Raw genomic sequence first — 27710 nt, 5'->3', positions numbered from 1 at the left:
TTCGGCCCACCGAGTCTGTGCCGACCCATTTATACTAATCCTACATTAATCCCATATTCCCTACCACATCCCCACCATTCTCCTACCATCTACCTACTCTAGGGGCAATTTACAATGGCCAATTTACCTATCAACCTGCAAGTCTTTGGCTGTAGGAGGAAACCAGAGCACCTGGCGGAAACCCACGCGGTCACAGGGAGAACTTGCAAACTCTGCACAGGCTACTAAATTGAAAGAAGTACAAGTAAAATGCTACTTCACCTGGAAGGTGGGACGAGGTGTCGGGGGTGATGGAGGAGTGGAGCAGGGTGTCGGGGAGGGAACGGTCCCTTCGGAATGCTGACAGGGGAAGGGAAGATGTGTTTGAAGGTGGCATCACGCTGGAGGTGGCAGAAATGGCAGAGGATGATCCTTTGGATGTGGAGGCTGATGGGGTGGAAAGTTGGGACAAGGGGAAACGGTTCTGGAGGGAGGGGAAAGGGTGAGGGAAGAAGTGCGGGAAATAGGTCAGACACGGTTGAGGGCCCTGTCAACCACAATGGTTGGGGGTGGGAATCCTCGGTTGATAAAAAGGAAGACATATCAGAAGTGCTGTTGTGGAAAGTAACATCATCAAAACAGATGCGTTGGAGACGGAGAAACTGGGAGAATGGAATGGAGTCATTACAGGAAGCTGGGTGTGAAGAAGTGTAGTCAAGGTAGTCGTGGAAGTTGGTGGGCTTATAATGAATATTAGTGAACAGCGATGGAGACAGAGAAGTTGAGGAAGGGAAGGGAAATGTCAGAGATGGACCATGTAAAAAAAAGTGAGAGAAGGGTGGAAATTAGAAGCAAAGTTGAAGAAGTTTTCCAATTTGGGGCGAGAGCGGGAAACGGCACCGATACAGTCATCAATGTACTGGAAAAAGAGTTGGGGGAGGGGGCCTGAGTAGGGCAGGAACAAGGAATGTTCGATATACACCACAAAAATATAGGCATAACTAGGACCCATATGGGTACCCATAGCAACACCATTTATTTGAACAACTACTCCTTCAACTCCACTCACTTCCTTCAATGTGAGAACAAGTTCAGCCAGGCGGAGGAGGGCGGTAGTGGATGAGGACCGGTGGGCCTCTGTTCAAGGAAGAAGTGGAGAACCCGTAGACAGTCCTGGTGGTGTAGAGAGATTGGATGTCCGTAGTGAAGAGGCAGCAGTTAGGGCCTGGAAACTAGAAATTGTCAAAATGGCATAGGGCGTCAGAAGAGTCATGGATGTAGGTGGGAAGAGACTGCACCAGGGGAGAAAAGATAGAGTCAAGGTAGGAGGAAATAAGTTCAGTGGGGTTGGTTGAAATGATGCGTCTACCAGGACAACCTGTTTGTGGATCTTGGGAAGGAGGTAGAAGCGGGCTGTCTGGGGTTGTGGGACTAGGAGATTAGAAGCTGTAGGGGGAAGATATCTGGAGGAGATGAGGTCAGTGACAATCCTGGAGACAGTGGCTTGATGTTCAGTGGTGGAGTCATGGTCCAGAGGGAGGTAGGAAGAGAGCTGGCACTCAGTCTCTTTTTCTGATACATTGATGACTGTATCGGTGCTGTTTCCTGCTTTTGTCCCAAACCAGAAAATGTTATCATCTTTGCTTCCAATTTCCAGCCTTCTCACCTTTTACATGGTCTATCTCCGACACTTTCCTTCCTTGACTTCTCTGTATCCATATCTGGGTATAGGCTATCCACTAATATTCATTATAAGCCCACCGACTCCCATAGCTACCTTGACTACATGTCCTCACACCTTGCTTCCTGTAAGGACTCCATTCCATTCTCTCAGTTTCTCCATCTCCGACGGATCTGTTCGGACGATGCAACCTTGATGCAAGGGGAGACAGTGGTGTAGTGGTAGTTTGAATCCCACCACAGCAGATGGTGAGATTTGAATTCAATTAATAAAAATCTGTAATTAAAAAAAAAAGCTAGTCTAATGTTGATTGTTGTAAAATCCCATCTGGTTCACTAATGTCCTTTCGGGAAGCAAATCTGCCATCCTTACCTAGTCTGGCTGCTGTGACTCCAGACCTAGAGCAATGTGGTTGACCCTTAAATGCCCTCTGAAATGGTCGAGCAGCCACTAAGTTGTATCAAACCGCTACAAAAGGACTGAAATGGGACGGAACACACAGCATCAACCTAGGCACTGGCAACGGCATACCCAGCCCTGTCGATTCTGCAAAGTCCTCCTTACAAACATCTGGGGGCTTGTGCCAAAATTGGGAGAGGTGTTCCACAGACTAGTCAAGCAACAGCCTGACATAGTCATGTTCATGGAATCATACCTTATGGACAATGTCCCAGACACCACAATCACCATCCCTGTGTATGTCCTGTCCCACCGGCAGGATAGACTCACCAGAGGTGGCGGCACAGTGCCATACTCAGTGCCCCCCCACCCCCCCCCCCCCAGCTGATGAATCAATGCCTCTCCATTGGAAGAAGCACTGAGGATAGCAAGGGCACAGAATGTACTCTGTGTAGGGGACTTCAGTGTCCATCCCCAAGAGTGGCTCGGTGGCATCACTACTGACCGAACCCTAAAGGACATAGCTGCTAGACAGGGTCTACGGCAGGTGGTGAGGGAAAAAACCTACTTGACCTTTTCCTCACCAATCTACCTGTTGCAGATGCATCTGTCCCTAACAGTATTGGTAGGAGTGACCACCGCACAGTCTTTGTGGAGACTAAGTCCGGTCTTCACATTGAGGATACCCTCCATTGTGATGTGTGGCACTACCACCGTGCTAAATGGGATAGATTTCGAACAGATCTAGCAATGCAAAACTGGGCATCCAGGAGGTTCTGTGGGCCATCAGCAGCAGCAGAATTGTACTCGACCACAATCTGTAACCTCATGGTCCGGCATATCTCCCACTCCACCATTACCATCAAGCCAAAGGACTAACCCTGGTTCAATGAAGAGTGCAGGTGGACATGCCAGGAGCAGCACCAGGCATACCTAAAAATGAGGAGTCAGCCTGGTGAAGCTGCAACCCAGGACTACATGCATACCAAACAGTGGAAGCAGCATGCGATAGACAGAGCTAAGCAATCCTACAACCAACAGATCAGATCTAAACTCTGCAATCCTGCCACATCCAGCCGTGAATGGTGGTGGACAATTAAACAAGTAACAGGAGGATTAGGCACTACAAATATCCCCATCCTCAATGATGGGGGAGCCCTGCACATCAGTGCAAAAGACAAAGCGGAAGCATTTGCGTCCATCTTCAGCCAGAAGTGCCGAGTGGATGATCCATCTCTGCCTGAGGTCCCCGGTATCTCAGATGCCAGTCTTCAGCCAATCCGATTCACTCCCCAGGATATCAAAAAAGGACTGATGGCACTGGATACTGCGAAGGCTATGGGCCATGACAACATTCTGGCAATAGTACTGAAGACCTGTGCTCCAGAACTAGCTGTGCCCCTAGCAAAGCTGTTCCAGGACAGCTACAACATGAGCATCTACCCGGCAATGTGGAAAATTGCCCAGGTATATCTTGTACACAAAAAGCAAGAAAATCCAACCTGGCTAATTACTGCCCCAGTCTACTCTCAATCATCAGCAAAGTGAAGGAAGGGGTCGTCTCCAGTGCTATCGAGTGGCACTTGCTCAGCAATAACCTCAGTGACGCTCAGTTTGGGTTTCACTAGGGCCACTCCTGACCTCATTACAGCCTTTGTCCAAACTTGGACAGAAAGCTAAACTTCAGAGGTGACATGAGAGTGACTGCCCTTGACATCAAGGCAGCATTTGACCGAGTATGGCATCAAGGAGCCCTAAAAAAACTGGAGTCAATGGGAATCAGGGCAAAAACTGTCAGCTGGTTAGAGTCGTACCTAGCACAAAGGAAGATGGTTGTATTTGTTGGAGGTCAATCATCTGAGTCCCAGGACATCACTGCAGGAGTTCCTCAGGGTAGTGTCCTCGGCCCAACATCTTCAGCTGCTTCATCAATGATTTTCCTCCATCATAAGGTCAGAAGTATGGATGTTCGCTGATGATTGCACAATGTTGAGCACCATTCGCAATTCCTCAGATAATGAAGCAGCCTGTGTCCATATGCAACAAAACCTGGACAACATCCAGGCTTGGGCTGATAAGTGGCAAGTAGCATTTGCGCTACACAAGTGCCAGGCAGTGACCATCTCAAACAAGAGAGAATCTAATCATCTCCCCTTGATGTTCAATGGCATTACCATCGCTGAAAGCCCCACTATCAATATCCTGGTTGGGGGGGGGGGTCACCATTGACTAGAAACTGAACTGACCAGCCACATCAATACTGTGGCTACAAGAGCAGCTCAGAGGCTGGGAATTCTGTGGCGAAGTAACTCGCCACCTGACTCCCCAATGCCTGTCCACTGTCTACAACGCACAAGCCAGGACTGTGATGGAGTACTCCCCACTTGCCTGGATGGTTGCAGCTCCAACAACACTCTAGAAGCTCAACACCATCCAGGATAAAGCAGCCCACTTTTTCCAGTGCCCCATCCACCACTTTCAGCATTCATTCCCTTCACCACTGATGCACAGTGACAGTAGTGTGTACCATCTTCTGATTAGGCACTGTACAGCTGTCCAGACGGAACATTGAGTTCAGCAATTTTAGAGCATGACTGGCCTTTATTATTATATATTATTTTTAATCATGTGCTTGCCTTAAACTTGGTTTTTCATGTTTGTGCTTTTGGACAGAGCTGTTCATTATTCTGCCATTATCACTCTCTCTGGACGAATGCTTTGTCTTTCACCTCAACCATTCACATTCCCTTTGCTTTTGTCCCATGACATCTTTGTCATTTAATCTTTCCTGCCCTATCACACACCTTTCCTTTTGTTCTCTTTCTCCCCCCCCCCCCACCCCTGCCCCATTCTTGCTTAAAACCTATTACATTTCTAACCTTTGCCAGTACTGATGAAATATCACATACCTGAAACGTTAACTCTGCTTCTCTCCACAGATGCTGCCCGATCTGCTGAGTATTTCCAGCATTTTCTGTTTTTATTGTCAAAGGATTCCTTCACTACAACTTCGCTTTGGAAAGGCAGCACAATCTTAAGTGCAATTTGCTCCAAGTTTGCCGATTATACTTAAAACAGAAATTCTACCCCTGTATGCTTATCACCAAAGTTTTCACGTGTCAACTTCCAAACTACACTGACACTCTGTTCAGGTTTGTCTGAGCTCATATTTATGCTTAACTAAAGATGACCTATTTTGAAAGTATCCTGATTTGTCTCTCAAAGATGCTGCTAAAATGAGTCTTCCATCGGAATCCACTGAAAGCTTCGTAGATACTCCTTTGGATAATGTAGTAGACCCTGTTCCTGTTGAAAAAGCAGCTGAAGCATGTTCTGTACCTGAAGAAATGAAAAAGGCTGCTTCACAGATAAGAAGAGGTATATGGCTAATTTCACCGTGAAGTACTTTCATGGTATTTCTGCATGATGAACACTTTACAAAAAAGGGTTTACGTGACTCCTTAGTTGTACTTGAGCAGTAAATTTAGCAAAATATATAGTTCAGAGCAGTCTTCGTCCTGGTCTTTTCCTCTGGGTTATGTTGCACAGTTGGAGAATCAACTCTAAATCCAATCATTCTTCTCATTATATCTGCTCAACTTAGTCCCCCACTTCTCAACAAAAAAATCTAGAGATCAGGAAACCTTTTGTGAGAATGTCAAGCTCCTGATAACCACCAATGTTAATGGGATCAGTCTGTTAGAGACTGAACCTGGGCTGTTGTTTGTTTTTTTGCTTTGTATTAAAAGAGACCAGATCTCAGCTGGCCATTTTAGCTGCCTTGCCAGTTTCCTAAAAGACACAAAACTTTTCTACATCTTCCTCATTGAATTTTGGAATTAATTGAGCAAGTTTTAGCAATTTTGTACCCAGCCCTGAATTCTGCTGCTCCATATTGGCCATGCTTTCACTGGGGTTACTCTGTTCCCCCCTAGCTAACTCAAGCCGCTTCAGCGCTCTCTCTTCGGATTCTTTCTGGACTATTCTTTCTCCTGCCCCTGTCTCTCTCTCTCTCTTTTCCCCTGTCTTCTAATTCAAGTTTTTTTTTGTTCCAATTGTATCTTTGCTAGCAGTACACTGTCTGGGTGTACTTCTGCATCTTCAGATTCAAGGGAAAAATGGTTGGAAACTACCTTAGGAGTTCAGACCTCCTAGCCTTGGCACATACAGTAGTCCTACACTGCTCAGCCATTTTTTTCAACTCCTCTATAGATAGTGCTTTTAACTTATCCCAAGTTACTTCACCTTGGCTTAGAGAGCTATTAGCTTCAGTTGCAGACATGTTAGTATTCAATCACACACAACCACAAGAAAACCTGTATTAATCTTGCTCTTTTTTGATTGGGAACAATTTGGCTTCCCATTGCCAATTTCTCTCATTTGTCTGTGGGTCAATTCCGGATGCGAGCGCACAGATTTCTGTTACGGCCAGGTGAGAAAGATGTCTAGGGCGTCCCTTTAGCCTTCACCTGGTCTTATTGTGACAGGGTTTATGTTTTTAAACACACTGCATTCTGAGCTCCCCTTGGTGAATCCTTGTTCATCACTTTCCAATTATAAGGCAAAGAAATTTGCATAAACAGGCTTTCTTATGTTTGAAGAAGAAAAGAGAAATTTATTAAAACTTAAACTCTAATTCAGTTTACACCTAAGGATACATGCCACGCTCCACGCTAGCATGCATACATGATACGCATGTGCAGATAGAGACAGAAAGCAGAAGAAAAATCAAGTAGAGATGTTTGAGGCGATATCAGAAGAGCTTCTTGTTACTGTGCTTCGAGCTCATTGTAGTCCTTTTGTAGGTAGTCTTGCTTTTCTTTGGGGCCCAGTATTATTCTTAAACCTTGTTCACTGTAGGAGGCATTTCGCTCTTGGGGTTCACGTATCTTCAATGGGTCTTCAGTTCTTTGAGAAAGAGATGAGAGCAGACAGAGAGAGGTCTTTTCAGTCCAGGAGCAAACAGCTTTGGGTTTTTCTCTGTTGTAAGTTCAAATTAAAAAAAGACCCAACAGCCAGTTAGTCATGGGACTAAACTGGTCTGACCACATCTGTTTGTGTATTCGTTCATCTTAGCGGTTAACCTGGAATGCTAGCCTATCCACCTTCAACGTCTGGTAATCAAAAGTCCATTGTGGATTAAATTGGAGCAGGGAGTGGTCCCTTTGTCCTTTCCAAGCACTGTCTGTTACTATGCAGATGTCTTTCCAGTCAGGGGCTTGGCAACCCCTTGTAATAGGCCATTTCTTCCCAGCATTTTATAATTTTAATATTTAATGTCCATGTGGCAAAATATCTGTGCCCCATTCTTGGCAGTTGGGGGCCTGCATGACAGCAGTCTCTGCTATTTGATAGCTTGCACTCCTATAGTGTAGCAACCTATTTCATTCATGGTTTATTGATTCCTATTACACATCAGAGTGCATCAGCAACTAATTTTATGATCATTTTGAAATTTACTGTTGTGAAGTAATTTTGTGAAGTTCTGAACAGTGTAGGATATTGTTATGGACAGGTGAAAAGGAGTGTGGGTGGTTCACCTCCCAACTGACACAGTCATGTTTTCTTTAAAATTATGAGTACATTCCTGAGTGGTTTTTTAGGGTCAAATAAACAGACAAATGGCAGGTTTTCTCATAGGAAAAAGTTATTTTTTCTTTTTACACATACTTCCCGAAATGGTTACAACCTCACCCATGCACACATTCAGTCACACATGCATACACAAGAATAGATAGATAGAAAGGAAAAGGGTCGGTGGTTTAAAGTGAGGTAGGTGTTTGTGGTTTACAGTAAACTTGTTGAATCTCCTAAGGAGGACAGTTTTTTTGTTTGAAAAGGTGCAGGCCTGGTGTTTGTAGTATGAACTTGAAGTGTTGTAGATTTCTGGTGGATAAGACTTCAGACTGGAGGTGATGGTCACTTTCAGTTCTCTGCTACAGAAAGTTGAAGTGTAGAATTAGCAGCAGGACTTCCTTGCTTAGCTGGATCTTTCAGACCACAGCTGGTAGCTGGACCCGAAATGGAGCAGGTTTGGAGACCTTGCAATGTTAAAGCCTCCGCTTCTTTTAAGGCACAGAAGGTATTCCTCCTTCACTGCTGCTGATTTTGCAGTCAGCCTTGCAAGTATAAAAAGGAGACAAACATGACTGCCCTACCATGTGACTTCACAGTTCCTTTTCCAAATATGGTCGTGCTCTTGGCCACATCCTGGTTTATTGTTGCAAGACATTCATCCTGAGGTGGAGGTTAAGATCACAGAAGAAACCCATTCAATTCTGGAATGTCTCTTGATGGTTTCAGAATGGGTTGTAGTTGACACCTCTTAGTCTGGAATGTATCCTTTTGTCCTTTTGAGACAGTGAGGCAGTTTTTGAATACACAGGCCAGGTTATCTGACCTTCGGTGGCCATCTTTGCAGCTCATTATCCATTTTTCTTGAAAGGAAAAGTTGATTTCATAGAGTCCACATTGAATAAAGTTGGTATTTTAAAAGTTAGGAATATATGTCATGTCTTTACTGGGCATAATAATATACGGTTCCTTGTGTTTTCAGTCCTCTGTTTAAAAATTAGATTCTTGCCTAGTTTATTCTAACTTGGGTCTTTGTTCTTTCCAGGTAAACTCACTGTGAAACCCAATATTTCTACAAAGAGAGCTATGTGCATTTCTGAGACCAGTCTCCCAGCTAGAAATAAAAACACTCTGAAACTTTCAAGAACTTCAAGAAGTGCACCTTCTCCCTGTGTTTCTGAAAAAAGTTTACAAGCTGAATCAGCATGTAATTTATCAGTTGATATGAACTCTGCACAATGGGATTCAGGATCTGTGTACCATAACCAGGGACAAACCGATGTACAAGAGACAGCAGCTGCCACTGAATCCGTTTACTCTACAGAAACTTTGGCAGCAGATACAGATGCGGGCACAACCAAACAATCTGAAATGAGTACACAAAATGCAGCTTCCACTTCTATTACAAGTCTAACAAGGTAAAATTGGGATAATATGATTTGCATGAGACTGGTTTAAAAGACACTCCAATAAGGAAAAATGAAGATCACTAACTACCTTTCTGACACATTTAAAGAACAGCTTCAGTCTCCTATTATCTTGAACACGTGGACCAGTTTCTATTTTATACACCTTTCATTCACTTGGGGTTAAAAGTTTCTATTTTCAGCAAAAAGTAGGAGTGGGTTTAAAAACTGTATTTCTAATTTTTCATTGAAGTGAGCAGTCACAGATTTAGTTCTTAAAAGTGGAGTTACCCCACTATTTGTATTTAAACCATGAGTTCTGTATTTGCTCTGAGTACTTGATGTGAACACTACATGCCATAGCAGAAAAACATGTCCCATTTCCAGCACTGGCATCCCATATTTTGAGCACAAAAAAAAATCCAAATTTGTTCCCATAGGTACTGCTAATATTTGCTTTGAGGTGAGTGAAGCCTATTGCATGAAGAAGCTAAATTTACATCATTAAAGACAGACTGTTAATCAGGTTCTTCCATATTAAGTTGTTTTAACTCAGCTTATCATACTTTTAGACTCAGCGTTTTCACCCAGATAGTTTCTCCAGTAGTAACATCAGCTATTATTGTTTAATACAATTTTCCAGGAACCTACTGAAATTCTTTCTAGATGCTGATTTTTAAAATGGGATACTAATTGTAAGACTCCATAAATTTTTGTGAAGTCACTGTTGAAGAACAGCATAGCTGCTACTTGATTATCTGTACCTTATTCTACTTTAAAAAAAAATTATCAGGAGTTTATGTTGGCAGTTTATTAGTCATAGGAGTTTTGATCTTTTTCTTAAAAAAAAAGTTCTGTTTAACTTCCCAGTTTTTAACTGGTGTCCCATTCCATGATGAACAAATTGTCGTCTTAGCCTTAAAAGTAGCCTAACTGAAGGTTAAGAAAGCATGCCGGCTTCCTTAAACTTTCCTCCTAACTTAAATGCTTGTTATCTGGAATCATTTTTGTTATGTTTTTATGACATCAAGGGAAATGGGGATAGTGGGGAAAAATGGCATAGAGGTAGATGATCAGCCATGATCTGTTTGAATGGTGGAGCAGGCTCGATGGGTGCCTTCTCCTGTTCCTATTTCCTCTGATCTAATGTGTCTTTTCAAGAGCAGTAATATCTTTCCTGTAATTAAGTGATCAGACCTACACACACAATGCTTTGACCAGTGGCTGTAAAGCAACAATACTTCCTTCGGTTTGTAGTTAAACCCTCTGCTAAAAAAATGACATGCCTTCTTTGCTTTTTTTAAAACTGCAAACCAAGTACTAGGTCAACAGTCAGTCTTCAGACTGTCGCACCTCTTGCTCCAGATACAGCTGTTCTCTTTTAATGAAAAGCCTGAGATTTACATACAACCAGCCACTTGCCCATTTACCTCCTCTCTTCTCACTATCCCAGGCCCCAAACACTCCTTTCAGGTGAAGCAGCGATTTACTTGTACTTCTTTCAATGTAGTATACTGTATTCGCTCCTCTACATTGGGGAGACCAAGCGCAGACTGGGTGACCGCTTTGCGGAACATCTCCGCTCAGTCCGCAAGCAGGACCCTGAGCTTCCGGTTGCTTGCCATTTCAACACTCCCCCCTGCTATCATGCTCACATCTCTGTCCTGGGATTGCTGCAGTGTTCCAGTGAACATCAACGCAAGCTCGAGGAACAGCATCTCATCTACCGATTAGGCACACTACAGCCTGCCGGACTGAACATTGAGTTCAATAATTTCAGAGCATGACAGCCCCCCATTTTACTTTCATTTCTAGTTATTTTTTCTTCCTTTTTTTTTTTACATTCCTTTTACATTTTTTACAATCTTTTTTTGCATTTATTTCATTTCATCTTAGTTTGTTCAGTTTGCTTACCCACTGTTTTTTTCAGGTTGTTTTTCTTCAGGTTTGCACTTGCTGCTGTTCAGTATTCAGTGTATTCACACCTAATCTGTACTAATGCTTTGTCTTTCAACACACCATTAACATATTGTTTGCCTTTTCTCCGTGACCTTTTGGTCAGCTATGTGGCCTGGTCCAATCTGCACCTTCTCCTTTGTTATCTCTTGCCCCACCCCCACCTCACTTGTTCATAATCTGTGACTTTTCTAATATTTGTCAGTTCCGAAGAAGGGTCACTGACCCGAAACGTTAACTCTGCTTCTCTTTCCACAGATGCGGCCAGACCTGCTGAGTGATTCCAGCATTTCTTGTTTTTGTTTCAGATTTCCAGCATCCGCAGTCTTTTGCTTTTAATCAATTGTCTAATTGATCCCAGGTTTTACCTAAAAAGAATTGTCTGTAATTGACCTTAGGTGTGTGTATGTTTACAACAGTAGGCCTTGTGGCTTTAAAAGGACACAACTCAAACACAGCAGCAGAATAATGCATTTTGTTTTATATGGCATAAGGCCTGGACTATTATCAAGAGTTTATCCTTTGACTTAAGAGCAACACCACAAGAGTGCTGCTAGACATTATTTAAAAATAGCATGGCAAAGATGTGTGGCAGGTCAGAAGATTGGACAGAATATAAAAAGCAGCAAAGAATGACAAAGATTAATAAGGAGGGAAAAATTAGAGTAAGAGAAAGCTGGCTAGAAATAGAAAAACATAATGAGTTTCTGCAGTTATTTTAAAAAAGAGTTAACAAAGTGAGCATTGGTCCTATAGAAAGTGAGCCTGGGGAATTAATAATGGAAAGTAAAGAGCTGGAAGATGAATTGAATAGGTATTTTGCCTCGGTCCTCACCATAGAGGAGACAGGTTAACATCCCAGATATAGCTGTAAATCAGGAATTGGAAGAGAGGGAGGGATTCAAGAAAATTACAATCACCAGGGAAGTGGTACTGGGCAAATTGTTGGAGCTGCGGGCTGACAGGTCCCTGGTGAAGTGGCTAGTGAGATAGTTGATGTGTTGGTTTTAATTTTCCAAAATTCCCTAGATTCGGGGAAGGTTCCATTAGATTGGAAAATAGCGAATGTAACTCCTTTATTCAAAAAGAGAGACAAAAAGCAGGAGACTACGGGCCAGTTAGCTTAATATCTGTCATAGGGAAAATGTTAGAAGCTATTATTAAAAACTTTATAACAGGGCACTTAAAAGGATTGAAGGTAAGCAGGCAGAGTCAACATGGTTTTGTGAAAGGGAAATCATGTTTAACTAATTTATTGGATTTCTTTGAAGTGGTAACATGTGCTGTGGATAAAGGGGAACTGGTGGATATACTGTACTTAGATTTCCAGAAGGCATTTGATAAGGTCTCCCACGTCAAAGGTTATTGTGGAAAATAAAAGCCCATGATGTAGGGGGTAACATATTGGCATGGATAGAAGGTTGGCTAGCTAACAGGAAACAGTAGGCATAAATGGGTCATTTTCTGGTTGGCACGATGTAACGAGTGGTGTGCCACAGGGATCTGTGATGGGGCTTCAACTTTTTACAATTTATGTAAATGACTTGGATGAATGGACCGAAGGTATGGTTGCTAAATTTGCTGATGACACAAAGATAGATAGGCAAGTAAGTTGTGAAGAGGACATAAGGAGGCTACAAAGTGATATAGATAGGTTGTGAATGGGCAAGGATCTGGCAAATGGAGTAAAATGTGGGAAAATGTGAAATTGTTCATTTTGGCAGGAAGAATAAAAAAGCATATTATCTAAATGGTGAGAGATTGCCGAGCTCGGAGATGCAGAGGAATCTAGATGTCCTAGTGCATGAATCACAGAAGGTTCGTATGCAGGTTCAACAAGTAATTAGGAAAGCTAATAGAATGTTATTGTTTATCGTGAGGGGAATTGAATACAAAAGTAGGGAGGTTATGCTTCAGCTATGCAAGACATTGGTGAGACCACATCTAGAGTTGTGTACAGTATTGGTCTCCTTTAAGGTAAATGCGTTGGAACATACGAATTAGGAGAAGTAGGCCTTTCGGTCCCTCCAGCCTGCTCTGCCATTCAATAAGATCATGGCTGATCTGTTTGTGTTTCAAATTCCACACTCCCATCTACCCCTGATAACCTTTGATTCCCTTGCCTAACAAGAAACCATCTACCTCCGTCTTAAAAATATTCAATGACCCCGCATCCGCCACCTTCTGAGCGAGTTCCAAAGACTCACAACCCTCAGAAAAAATTTCTCCTCATCTCTGTCCTAAAAGGGCGACCCCTAGTTTTAAAACAGTGCCCCTAGTTCTGGACTGACCACAAGAGGTGTCAAGACTGTTCAAGATCTTATATACTTCCATCAAGTCTCCCCTCACTCTTCTAAACTCCAATGAAAACACCTTTCCTCATAAGACAATCCGCTCATTCCAGGTATCAATCTAGTAAACCTCTTCTGATCCGCATCCAATGCATTTACATCCTTCCTTAAATAAGGAAACAAAAATTGCACACAGTATTCACCAATGCCCTGTATAACTGAAGCAAAACATCCTTTTATTTTCAATTCCTCTCGTAATAAAGGTTAGTATTCCATCAACCTTCTTAAATACTTGCTGTATGTGCTTGCTAACTTTGTGACTCGTGCACTAGAACACCTAGATCCCTCTGCACCTCGGAATTCTGCAGTCGTTCTCCGTTTAAGTAATACTCTGCTTTTTTTATTCTTCCTGCCAAAATCTTCACATTTTCCCACATTGTACTCCATCTGCCATGTTTTTGTCCACTCACTCAACCTATCTATACCGTTCTGCATACTTTCCTACCTACCTTTGTGTCATCTGCAAATTTAGCTACCATGCCATCGCTCCCCTCATCTAAGTCATTGATATAAATTGTAAAAAGTTGAGGCCCCAGCACAGATCGTTGCAGGACTCCACTCGTCACATCCTGCCAATCAGAAAAGGACCCATTTATGCATACTCTCTTTTCTGCCAGCCAGCCAATCTTCTATCCAGGACCTGGGGACTTGTCAACCTGCAGCTCCATCAGTTTGCTCAGTACCGCTTCCCTGGTGATTGTAATTTCACCAAGTTCCTCTCTTCCTTCCACCACCTGATTGACAGCTATCCTTGAAATGTTTTTTGTGTCGTCTATAGTGAAGACAGAAGCAAAATATTTGTTCGTTTCATCCGCCATTTCCTTATCTATTATTAACTCCCCATTCTCACGCTCTAGAGGACCAGCACTCACTTTATTTACTCTCTTCCTTTTTAAATACCCATAGAAACTCTCGCTATCTGTTTTTACATTTCCAGCTAGCTTCCTCTCATACTCTAATTTCTTCCTCCTGATTAATCTTTTAGTCATTCTGTGCTGTTGTTTATATTCTGACCAATCATCTGACCTGCCACTCCTCTTTGTGCAATTATCTGTTTTTCCCTTAAGTTTGATGCTTTCCTTAACCATGGATGATGGGTCCTTCCCTTAGACTTTTTCTTTATAGTAGCAAAATACTTACTCTGAGTACGCTGAAATATCCCCTTAAATGTCTGCCACTGCTTCTCTATTGATCTATCTCCTAGCCTAGTAACCCAGTTCACTTCAGCTAGCTCAGCTTTCATGCCCACATGGTTGCCCTTTATGTTTAAAATATTAGTCTTAGATTCACTCTTCTCTTTCAAACTGGTTATAAAATTCAATCATATTGTGGTCGCTGCTACCTTTACTCTGAGGGTATTAATTAATCCTGCCACATTACACATTACCAAGTCTAATATAACCAGCTCTCTGGTTAGTTCCAGAATGTGCTGCTCTAAGAAATTATCTCGAAAGCATTCTATGAACTCCTCATCCAGGCTATTATTGTCAATCTGATTTTTCCAGTTTATATGTAAATTAAAGGCGGCGCAGTGGTTAGCACCGCAGCCACACAGCTCCAGCGACACGGGTTCGGTTCTGGGTACTGCCTGTGTGGAGTTTGCAAGTTCTCCCTGTGACCACATGGGTTTCCTCCGGTTGCTCCAGTTTCCTCCTTTCCTCCCACATGCCAAAGACTTGTGGGTTGATAGGTAAATTGGTCATTGTAAAAATTGTCCCTAGTGTAGGTAGGTGGTAGGAGAATTGTGGGGATGTGAGAGGGAAAATGGGATTAATGTAGGATTAGTATAAATGGGTGGTTGATGGTCGGCGTGGACTCGGTGGGCCGAAGGGACTGTTTCGGTGCTGTATCTCTCTGACTCTAAAATCACCCATGATTATTGCCGTCACTTTATCACAAGCACCCAATATTTCTTCTTGTATCCTTCGTCCTACATCGTGGTTACTGTTAGGGGACCTGCCTCACTCACGGTCACATCTTCCTGTCCCTCACTGCTGACCAAAACAGATGACCCTGTTCTAAGAGGTGTGGCTGTCTTCTGGAACAAAATGTCCAGGTATTTCTCCCCCTCTCCCACTATTGACTTCTTTCCCCTACTATTCCTCTTCTCCACCCAAACTGATTTGTACATCCTGCTCTCTTGAACCAAGATCATCTCTAACTATTGCACCAATGCCATCCTTGATTAACAGTGCTACCCCTCCACCTTTACCTAGCTTCCTATTTTTCTTGAATGTCATATACCCTTCAATATTCAGGACCCAATCCTTGTCATCCTGCAGCCACATCTCCGTGATGGCTATCAGATCATATTTATTTACTTCAATGTGCGCTATCAGTTTGTCTTACTTTGTTATGAATGCTACATGCATTCAGATACAGAGCCTTTAGTTCTGTCTTTTTGTTATCTTTGTAACATCTAGTCTTGACTGTTGGTGTGTTCTTAGGTCTTAGGTTTATTTCTCTCTGTCCCTTCCTGCCATTCTCTGACCTTCATTTCTCATATTACCATTCTGCTGTCCTCTGCCTTGACTCAACCCCTTTGTTTGCTATGTCTACCCAGGCTTCATCCCTCACCCTGCCTTGTTTAGTTTAAAGCCCTCTCTGCTTCCCTAGTTATGCAGTTTGCTAGAACACTGATCCTAGCACAGTTCAGGTGTCGACTGTCCCAACAGTACAGCCCCCACTTTCCCCAGTACTGGGGGTGCCAGTTCCCCACGAACTGAAACCCACTTCTCTCACACCAGTCTTTGAGCCACATATTCATTTCATTAACTTTGTACCCTCTGCCAATTGGCACATGGCTCAGGTAATAATTCAGAGATTATTACCCTTGAGGTTCTGCTCTTCAATTTGGTGCCTAGCTCCTCATACTGTCTAAGCAGAACCTCTTTCCTAGTCCTACCTATTTGGACCATGACATCTGGATCCTCCCCCTCCCACTCTAAGTTCCTCTCCCTCCCTGAGCAGATGTACCAAACCCTGGCACCGGGTAGTTAACACAGCCTTCTGGACTCATGCACTCAGCTGCACAGAACAGCGTCAATCTCCTTCACTATACTATCCGCTACTACGACTACATTCCTTTTTGCTCCCCCCACTCCAGTGGTTTCCTGTACCACAGTGCCATGGTCAGTCTGCTCATCCAGCTGGCAGACCTCACTTTCGTCCATTCAGGTTGAGAGCACCTCAAATCTGTTCGACATTGCAAAGTCTGAGGCTCCTCCACTACTGTCTGCTTGGTCCTTTTACCTGCCTCACTCACGGTCACATCTTCCTGTCCCTCGCTGCTGACCAAAACAGATGACCCTGTTCTGAGAGGTGTGACCGTCTTCTGGAACAAAATGTCCAGGTATTTCTCCCCCTCCCTTATGTTGCGCAGTGTTTGCATTTCAGCTACCAGATCAATAATCCTGATCTGGAATTCCTCTAGCTGCTTCCACTTTCTGTAGATGTGTTTGTCCTGGATCACCTTGGCATCCAAAAGCTCCCAGATACCACAGCTGCAACATAACACCTGTCCTGCCAGTGTTACTTATGCTATTAGTTAATTTACTTTAATTACTTTCTTAATTTAATCTCTCGCTGTTTCCCAATCTACTGAGCTTAACTAGTATTAGTAAATAAAACCTTACAATTAGTAAAATGACCTGAGGTTTGAAAGATAAACGATAAAACACTCGCCAACCAATGACCTACCTTGGAATCAAAGGAAGAAGACTCACCAGCTTCTGGAAGCTAAAAAAGATAGGAACAGGAACCCCTCTTTTCCCCTCTGCACCGAATTCCCATGTGCACCAAATTTTCAGCTTCACTCTAGCAATGTTTCAATTAGGCAGATATCACCTCTCTCTGCATTCAGCTAAGAACTGGTCTCCTTTCTATAGAGATTCTGATGACTCACTAGCTCAGCTTCTGCTACAATAATTAGCACTTATTGAACCTAACTACTTTCAACTGATTGACAGATAACTGCCACTGCTGGCTGCTTCTTGTTTAACAAGGCTATTTACCGAACTAGGAGATTTTAAAGCCTGACTTTTAATCTAAAATTTAAACTTGACAGACCTTGCCACGTGCACCAAATTTCCAGCTTCACTCTAGAAGCAGTTTGGAGAAGGTTTACTAGACTAATACCTGGAATGGGCAGGTTGTCTTATGAGGAAAGGTTGGACAGGCTAGGCTTGTATCTGCTGGAGTTTAGCAGAGTAAGGGCGACTTGATTGAAATGCATAAGATCCTGAGGGGTCTTGACAGGTTGGATGTGGAAAGGATGTTTCATGCTTTGGGAGAATCTGGAATTAGGGGTCACTGTTTAACAATGAGGGATCGCCCATTTAAGACAGATGAGAAATGTTTTCTAAGGGTCGTGAGTCTTTGGAACTCTGTTCCTCGAAAGGCGGTGGAAGCAGAGTCTTTGAATATTTTTAAGGCAGAGGTATATAGATTCTTGATAAGCAAAGGGGTGAAAGGTTACTGGGGGGATGTGGAGTTGAGGTTACAATCAGATCAGGCCTACTCCTGCTCCTAATTCATATGTAAGGCTGACCCTGGGATACCCATTTGGTTATTCATCTGATTCTGCGTTTGTAACTTCTTTCAGCTTGAAAAGTTCCGATTTATGGGAACATTCTCCTGTTCTAAAGCCAATTTTTTATTCAAACAGAAACCTTTACTTTCTACTTAATGACTCCTTACCTAAGTAATTAATCTTTGATTAATCAATTTCACCAAATAGTACATACTGTGCAATCTTTTTCTTGTATACCAGCCAAGACCATGAAAACTTTTTTTTTCTAGGAATATTGGTTGAGAAAGTTTTAACTACTGTCTAAATTGCTATTTTGTGTTACTTTTTTGTGAAAAATTATGGATGGCACAGAGGAAAGCCATGGTCTAGAGATGTTGGAATTAGCATGACGATGACTAATGAGGGAGAGAAAAGATTATTTCACTTTAATGTTTGAAGGCCTCGAACTCTAGTCTGTGGTAGACCTTGCTCCACAGACTTTTTATATTAATGAAGGTCTTTTACTGAATAATTTTAAGGTGCCCCATAGATCATTCGAGCCTTTAATACTGTTTCTCATTTGGAGACATTAAACTGTTCTCTATCCTGTGAATCACTGAATTACATTAGCATTTTTTCAAACTGGTCTGAAATTTAGTTGTCATGAAGCTTTTTAATTTGACTCTTAACTTTCAACTGCTGACTTTGTTTATTTAAAAAAAGATTAAGTGCAAAGTTTTATTTAAATTTAGGCATTTACTTTATAGCAATATTTTTAATTAGCCATAATGTAGAAATCTGAATGTACAACTTTTATCTATTTCTGTCCTCCCATAATACAATGAAAGAAATCTAACCATTCATCTGTAATAATGAACTTTCTGGTTGTCAACAGGCCAGGGCGTAAACCACGAGGATTTTTATCCTTTATATCTAAAAAGTCCTCCGAGAGTGAAAGTGAAACAAAACCTCAAAGGACAAAATTTCTGAAGCCCCGTATGAATCTCCCACGGTTTGCTGGCAAAAGGCCAATCCCATCTGGGGAAGATGCTGAAGAAATGAAATCAAGCAGCTCTCCTCCTGCAAAAAGGAAATCATGTGAAGAGGCAGACGGGAGCCAACCTGACACCAGAAGTGCCCCAACTAAAGTAAGTTGATACTCTAATTTTAACTTTCCATTTCACCTATCTTCCCCCTTCCACCCCCCCCCCCCAAGGTTTTTTAGCTGAGTTTTTTGATGTTAACAATATAATTATTCTTCATATGTTTACCTTCCGTTTGCTATAGTGTGGGGAGGAGGGGGACTAAAATATAATACAAAAGCAGAAGACTGGATGCTGGAAATCTGAAATAAAAACAAAAATGCTGGAAATACTCAGCAGGTCTGACAGCATCTGTGATGAGAGAGATGGAGTTAATGTTTCAGGTTGATCTTTCATCAGAACTGGACAAAGTTACAGATGTAATGGGTTTTAAGCAAGTACAGAGGCAAGGAAAGGGAGGAGGGAAGGAAAAAAAACAAAAGGGACGTTCTGTGATAGGCTAGGAGACCAGGAGAGATTAAATGACAAAAGAGATGATGGTGCAAAAAGGGGGGTGGGAATGGGACAAGTTTTAAAAAAGAAAGATGCATCTAGAAGAGGTGTAAATAGGAAAACATAATATTGTTTAAGGTGCTTTGCACTGCACGTGTTGCATGTTAAAATTATTCCCTTTAAGCTCCCCCTCTGTCTTCTGTAATCAACAAATCTTTGGTTTCTTGCCAGTTCTATAAGTAACATTTTTATTTATTTAAAATCTCCGAGTCTGGTGAGGGATTTTTTTTTCTTCTTCTGAGACATGAGATAGGAGCAGAAGTAGACCAAATGGCCCCTCAAATCTGCTGCACCAATTTTCTTTACGATTCTAATGTATTAGTTCAGGTGCAGTACCTTGTTTATAGTGACAATAGGGAGCAAACTATTGAATGGGAGATGATTGATTAAGTTGATTACGTTCATTTTGAATGGAGTGATACATGCCCTTGGCAGGAAAAAATAACCAAATTTTAGTAGTGAGAAAGCATGACTTCCACAAATATCCCACCCTACTGCTTAGTGGGTTTTAGTAATGTGTAACTTGAAATGGGTTTCTTGTTTTAACATTATAAAATGTTATTTTAAAAACTGTATGAGCATGCTGAAGACTGGCAGTTCAATGGTATGTTTATTATAGAGGCTTGATTCAAAGTTTGGTTTAAATGCTAGGAAGTAACTGGTTCAGCAGTGCCCTTCTTTTTCCACCAGCACATTTCTCCATTCCCTTTCCAGTTGTGTACCCCAGTCCACTATACAAGCAGGATAGTTAAATAATAGGAAGTTCTGTCTACATCAAGAAGTACGAAGAATCTTGTGCCTCAATTTCCACGTTTGAAAGTTGTATTTCAACGTCCTGGTGTCAATCCCCCGGTGTGTGGGTGAGCAGGTGATTTTGCTCTGCCAATTGCTAAGAGTAGAGCCAAAGAAGTTTGGGGTGATGATCCTTTATTTTAAATGGATCCTCTCAGCTTGGGAAATGGCACCCCTTCACTTGATGTTTTCCTGTTGGTCTGATTCAGTTTGTACACCAACATGCTTTGCACTGTGCCTTAAACAAGTGCTTTCCCAAGTTTGTCAGCATTTCTTGTAAAGAAGTCAATTTGGAGTGCAGCACATGTCATTAATTTTATCCATTCTCTCTGCAGGTGATATGTAACTCATCATTGCAGAGTTGGCAGTCAGAATCTTATACAGAGGAGGCCTGCTGTGCAGTGGAACAGGACACAGAACAAATGCTGCCAACACAAGTTGCTGAATATTTCTTCAGTGACATATTCACAGAAGTGGATGAACAAGAATGAAGTAGAAAGATAGCCTTGAAGCTGCATATTTAATTGGTGCTAGTACATCCCATAATGTGATTAGTTCATAGCTTAATCACAGTATTGGGGGAAAAGTGATGTATGGATATATACAAGCCTTGTTTGATTTTACTGGGGGTTTTTTGCACTGAGATCTCCCATAAAACACTTCTTCAGTGATATGAATGTGGACACAAAATGTTGGGCAACCATTTTACAATATTTAGACTTTCTTGGTCGGAAATACCAAGATTTTACAGGATAATGTATTGTCACAAGGTTTTGTTTATCAATTTTACAGGCATTAAAAATAACTGCTACTTTACCATTCTCAATATATTATAACTTCATTAACTGTACAATCAGTTCATGTTTCATCCAGCAGTTGTTGACAATGTTGAAGAATCTTAATACAATTCTCCTTGAATCTGAATGACTCCTTTGGTATAAGCGTTACATTTGCCCAATTGGAGCACACTGTACAAAGTGGGCAATTTTATTTTCAATTTTTTGTTTTTTTTCTTACAGAAAGGGGCATACCAGATGTGTGCTTACTAATGTTTCTGTTTATTTAATGAATCCACAACTTGGTATTGACTTTCAATGAATAGAATACAGTATAAACTACAACCTCAAAGTATTGCACTTTAACATCCATGTAATTAATCAGGGTCACTTTTTAAATATGGAATTTGGATTCCAAAATACTAATGGATTATGGTATATTTTAACAATTGCCTTCAGCAGACTAGGTTTTTCCTAAAGAAATATGATTTGAATGGGATATTTTGTTCAAGGTGAATTTTAAATACATCATATTGAAACAATAAATAGTGGAAACCAAACAAGAATACCCACAATGATACAGAAAAAATACTAATATATAGGTAGTCTAATTGAAAAAGATAAACTATGTTAATGAAGTAATTCATTGGCATCTAAGCTGTCAGAGTGAGTTCTCAGTTGTTGGATGCAAATTTTATTGGTTAGGGGCGGGAGTGGAGTTAGGGGCTAGGTATGTTTGTGCACAAATTATTTCACAAGTGGCTGAGTACTATATCCGATTCCAAAGGTTTCTTTTAAACACATTACTTAGGATCTTTCTCAGAAAATTGTCCTGTGATGAATTTGTAATAACTTTGAACTTCCCTCACTTTAAGCATTGGTGTAATAATGAGGATTGCAAATAGTTTGTTGAGCATCTCTGAAGGTCAGAATCTTTCTCTTTATTACCTCTTTTGTTCTTTGAAGAATGTGCCTTGTCCAGCAAGCATATTCATATTTCAGATTCAAGGGCGTAAAATGTGTTGCTTGAGGTTGCCATTCATTTTAAAATTTCAGTATGATTGCTGAACATTTGAGCAACTTGCAAGTTTGGAAATGAAATGGACATCTTCAATGACAGTCAAATTTTAAAAATTGCAATGATTGATTTTTGTGTAAAATTGCAGTGGACTGAGATTTATTTGCATGTTATACATGCCAACAATGAGAGACACAAGTTGTCTTTTTGTGAAATTACCTGCACTTGTATTTGTGTCCTTTCAACAAATTTGCATACAAAAGATTACTTTTTGGTATGCATCTATGTGTTAAATGTGAAAAGTACTTCTGGTTAATTTGTTTTTCAAACTTCATTTGAAGCTTGCATTTAAAAAAAATTCTGTTGCATATGTTCCATTAGTTAAAGTTATGGACGTGTAATATGCTGTTAATTGGACTGTCTTTTAATGTGGGATTCATAAACGCATTTGCAGATAATTTATCTCCCTTTTTGTATAGGAATTTGAAAATGACTGAAAAGAGAGACATTTTGTCGAAGCTTTTCATCTTGCACTCATCAGGACAATTTGCAATAATACCAATGTAAGGGAAAGCAACAAATTTATACTGTATGAGAAGAGAGTGCTGATTGGTTGGCAAGTGGACTCTGGTAGAGGCATTGCCATGGAGAATGCATGGAGAGTGCATTCTCCATGGCAACACCTCTACCAATCAGAGTCCACTTGCCAACCTATTAGTACTCTCTTCTCATACAGTATAAATTTGTTGCATTCCCTTTCATTGGTATTCTTGCGAGTGGTCCTGATGAGTGCAAGATGAAACGCTTTGACAAAATGTCTCTGTTTTCAGCAATACTCAGATTCTGTACTACTAAATGACTATTTGTATATGAATTATTATTTAAGATAGTCCTACTCATGTGGCTGTAATACTTTTATTGACTTAAAATAGGGGGAAAATGAGGGACACAGAAATTCTTTTGAACTAATTAAAAATGTGAACCTGTTAGACTGTTAACTGACCGAGCTGTAATTCATGCTGTAGAATGGTGATGTTTGGGACAGGATATCTTGTAAGTACTATCTCACTTCTGAAATATCAAATGGCCTAAAAGTTGGGAAGAAACACATTCTCGAACCAATTCCTCATGTTGTGGCTCAAGGTTCCAATTTTGGTTGTAGATAAATCTCATTTGTGTGTAATAAATTTTGTAGCTTTTTATAGCCAAGCTAGGGTGAAGAACCGGTCTTTCAACCATGCCATTTTGTCTTGCATCTTGGCCATCAATCTCTGGAACAACTTGAGCATCGAAAGATCTGTGGCAAATTCTGACTGTTAATTGGACGTAAAGGGTAGAAATTCATCTAGGGCGGTACAAAACAGGCAGTAATGATCGGCCACCCATTATGTACAGTACCTGATATTCAGTTCCCTTTCAGTCAATGGAAATGAACATCAGGCACCGGGTATAATGGACAGCAGATCCGATACTGCCCTTTTGTGCCACCACCTGAGACTAATTTCACCGCCATAGCATTGGGAGCAGTGCCAAAGTGTTGAGAAGAAACTCAAATAAGAAGTAAATAATGAGTTAATTATGTAAAACTTCACAAGTAGTGCTAAGATATATGGCAATGCACAAAAATTGTTTTGAATTTAGCTTGTCCCTGATTAAGCAGCTGCGTCAGTCATACCTCTCAACACTCTGCATATATGTAAATTACCGTTGTAGTATTGTGTTCACTTGGTTGCAAATATGTATGTAGTTATTTACTGAATGACTAACTCCAGTGTCATTTCAGCATCTTCCTTGTTTGGAAGGAACATTACAGTATTTCTGCTTAGATGAATTCATCTGTGGGCTGCTTGTAAATTTTGTAAATAAAAAAATTCTTATATAATTTCTGTTTACTTCTATTAAATATATTACTGAGCTTTAGAGTTACCACCAGGCCCTTTCTTATGACAGGATCATTTTTTAAAAAATCATTCATTCATTGGATGTCAGTGTCACGGGCAAGGCCAGCATTTATTGCCCATCCCTAATTGTTTGAGGTGGTGGTGAGCTTCCTTCTTGAACCACTGCAGTCAATCTGGTGTTGGTACACCCACAGTGCTGTTAGGGAGGGAGTCCCAGGATTTTGACCTAGCGACAGTGAAGGAGTGGTGATATAGTGTTAAGTCAGGATGTTGTGAGACATGGAGGGGAACTTGCAGGTCATGATGTTCCCATGCATCTGCTGCCCTTGTCCTTCTAGGTAGTAGAGGTTGCGGGTTTGGAAGGTGCTGTCGAAGGAGGCTTGGCGAGTTGCTGCAGTGCATCTTGTAGAGTGTTGTTGGAACTGCATTCATCCAGGCAAGTGGAGAGTATTCCATCACCCTTCTGACTTGTGCCTTGTAGATGCTGGACAGGCTTTGGGGAGTCAGGAAGTGAGTTACTCGCCCCAGAATTCCAAGCTTCTTACCTGCTCTTGTAGCTACAGAATTTATATGACTGGTCCAGTTAAGTTTCTGATCCCCCAGGATGTTGATGGTGCGGATTCAGCAATGATATAGCATTGAATGTCGAAGGGAATTGTTAGATTCTCTCTTGTTGGAGATGGTCATTGCCTGGCACTTGTGTGGTGTGAATGTTACTTGCCACATCAGCCCAAGCCTGAATGTTGTCCAGGTCTTGTTCCATATGGGCCATAATAGGTGAACATTAGTGTTTGTCTCCCAACATTTACAACTTTGAGGTGTTCCAAACTTGTGAAGATAGTTTGTTAACAGATGATCAAAGTAGCCTCATAGCAATCAAAACTACGTACTTATTTTTGCCCTAATTACATTTCTTAATAGTCTTTTGCTAAGAGCTTTACGTTGACTTCTAGTAAATGATATTGTTATGACCGACCTCTCCAGTCAAAGCCCCCAATCAAAATATACGATTCTGATTGTAGTGGGAGAAACGCACTGATAATTCAATCCTGTCGCTTCACAGATTGCCTAACATAGCATTTAAAACTTTCTAAATTAAAGAAAGACCCAACCAAATTGTACCATCTATTAACCCCCGAATGAGGCTAACCAAACCAGGTGTCTTTAAATCAACAAATTAACTATTTAATTAAAAGAACTAAATTCTTAAACACTATTAAGATATAAACAACATTTAAAATAGAAAAAATGTGAGTCCTTGCAAATTTACAGTCCAATGTTGCTTGAAGTCCTCACAGAATGTTGCTTTCCTTCTCTAGCAAATTTCAACAAATAATGACTTGCAAACACTTTCAACAGAATTAATCTGACTTGAGTTTTTGACGGATAAAGGATTATCACAGTCTAACTTCCCTTTCTTCAATTTAAATTACCAGGGAGCTCTGTTTTGACTTGACTCTTTTTTAGAATTTTGAGAGATAATAATTAAACAGACTAAAATCCTATTCCTTCAGTTTAAATGGTTGCGAGCTCTTTTCCAGGTGCCATCACCAACTGTGTCTGTTTGTCTTTGTCTCTGATTCTGTGTTCTGTTAGAACAAACTGGCTTCAACTAAAAGCCAGTTCAAAATTGAATTGTAACAAATGTATCACATGAGATTCACTCCCAGTGGCTGTATCTATGGTAACGAGAATGCACCCTTTGAATCGCAGTCTCCAAATGGCTGTTTCTAACGGCAACCGAAAATGTACCTTTCTATAACTTCCGAGGCTTGCTGGTTCTTAAAGCAATACTGATCCTTTGCAAACCTTAAAGGCAAATCGCATATTCCAAAAAAAACTACAGGACCATGACACCTCCGCCCCTAGCGGAATGAAACGGCATTCCTGAAATGCGTTTCGTTACAATGGGTAGAAAAAAATACAAATTGAAAGAACGCTAACTTTTTCACGCATTTACAGATATACACATTTCTTTAAAAAGAATGTTTAGACTACAGCAACAAGTTCCACCAGAACGTTTTGGCTTTAAATTTTCAAAAGGTTGTTCTAATTAACCTATTTCAAATTTACCAGCATAGTCTTCTAATTGTTTCGTGTTTTCCTTCCAAGTGTCCCTATTGTCCATCACCTCAGCCAGGTGAGCTACACAGCTTGGAGCACTGTCCACTACTGGGTTCACTATTCTGAAAAGTTTCTTGAGTATCCCTTAACCTATGTGGTATCACTTGACACTGGAAAACCCTGTCCGGTGTAACAAGCTGATTTTTTCTTATCCTGGGGTGTCAAAGGAATTTGACAGTATCCTTCCAAAACATCTGCCTCTTTAAGACACATTGTGTTGCCCACTCTGTCCTTACAGTCCTTTAAATGAGAATTTGGGTAGGAGTCTGCTGCCTTTCCCGCAATGACTTTTCAAGAGCCTATGCAATTTGAGTCATCCCAACAGGTTTAGTCATCAAGACCATCTGCGAATTCCAGCTGTCCTAACTAGGTTTATCTAAGCTGACCTTTAGCATGCATTGTACCTCTGCTTCCACTTGGGCCTGTCTGTCTGGACTTAAGCAACAAGGATATTGTTTTAAAGGAATGGATTCCCCTATACCCACATCATGTGTGGCTAAGGTTGTACATCCTGGCTTATCCCTACAACCTTTTTGAAACATTGTGAAAACTCTGGTTCAGACTTCACGCTGTTTTGCCTCTAAGTGTAAAAGCCTATTATTTAATTTTCCTAGCCATTCTGCATTTGCTGATTGGATAGTTGGAGGTTCAATCTGAGAATTTCCTAGGCCTGCTTCTGCCTCATCCTCACTATCCTTTTCCTTCTCCACAGTCTTGATTACCTGATATACCTGTACTGGCTTATCCTCCTCCCTGCGGTAATATGCTTTGAGCAAATAAATGTGACACAACCGGTTCTTCATCCGGTGATCAGGGGTGTCAATCAAGTAATGTACCTTACCCACTCTTTTGATCACTCTATATGGGCCACTGAACCATGCTTTCACTGGTTCTCCCTGTCACAGTAACAACACTAATACTTCATCCCCTGGTTTTATGGCAGGTTGTGGTTTTCCCACCATTTGACAGGTGTGGCATGCCCTACAAAACTGTCTCACGTCCTTTGTAAGACCTGGCCAGTAGTAAGGTTTGCTTATGTGTGATTTGGTCTTCCGAATTCCCCTATGTCCTGAAAAGGGAATGCCGTGTGCTAACCTTAATAATCCTTGTCGAAATTTAGGTGGTACCACTATCTGTTCAACAACTGTCTGGTCTTCATCGGCAGGTCTATGAGGTGGTCTCCATTTTCTCCTCAAAACCCCGTTTGCCATATAAATGGCCTTCTGGAACTCCTTTCACCTCAGCTTCTGACAGAGCCGTCTGTGCTATTTGGTAGATCTCTGAATCAGCTTGCTGTGCTGCAATGATAGACAATCTGTTAAAACATCTCATTTAGATTATCTAAATCCCCAAATAAGGTTTCAGATGCCTGGCTGTCTATTTGTGGTGCCCCTTTTACCTGCGACAATGGATCCTGTTTAGCCATTGCTCGGGTAACCAGGCACGCAGGAAATATTCTCGGAACTTGCTCCTGTAATTGCACCGTTTCCTTAATTTCACATGGTTCTTCTGTAACCATAGGAGAAACTGACATTTTTGATTTTGCCAAATCATTTCCTAGGAATAGATCAATTCCCTTTACTGGTAAACTGTGGACAACACCTACAGTTACTATCCCAGATATTAAGTCACTCTCTAGGCTGGTGGA

At 41.3% G+C, this 27710-nt stretch overlaps 1 protein-coding gene across 3 annotated transcripts in view; it reads left to right on the top strand.

Annotated features, from left to right (window-relative positions):
• Positions 1 to 22600, top strand: part of LOC137369043 (transcription factor TFIIIB component B'' homolog) — a 173229-nt gene extending 150629 nt beyond the window's left edge. For 2 of the 3 annotated variants that reach the window (XM_068029568.1, XM_068029567.1), the window contains exons 28-31: positions 5285 to 5437; positions 8679 to 9051; positions 18752 to 19004; positions 20579 to 22600. In XM_068029568.1, coding sequence (XP_067885669.1) covers positions 5285 to 5437; positions 8679 to 9051; positions 18752 to 19004; positions 20579 to 20734 — 935 coding nt within the window. In that variant the 3' untranslated portion in view covers positions 20735 to 22600. The remainder of the gene's footprint in view (positions 1 to 5284; positions 5438 to 8678; positions 9052 to 18751; positions 19005 to 20578) is intronic. The other variant, XM_068029569.1, reaches the window with a different exon arrangement.
• The last annotated feature ends 5110 nt before the right edge of the window (positions 22601 to 27710 follow it).

Source organism: Heterodontus francisci, chromosome 4, assembly GCF_036365525.1.
Source record: "Heterodontus francisci isolate sHetFra1 chromosome 4, sHetFra1.hap1, whole genome shotgun sequence".
In the NCBI taxonomy this organism is placed as follows: domain Eukaryota; kingdom Metazoa; phylum Chordata; class Chondrichthyes; order Heterodontiformes; family Heterodontidae; genus Heterodontus; species Heterodontus francisci.
Note: the sequence above shows the minus strand (reverse complement) of the source record. Positions and strands in the feature narration are given on the sequence as shown.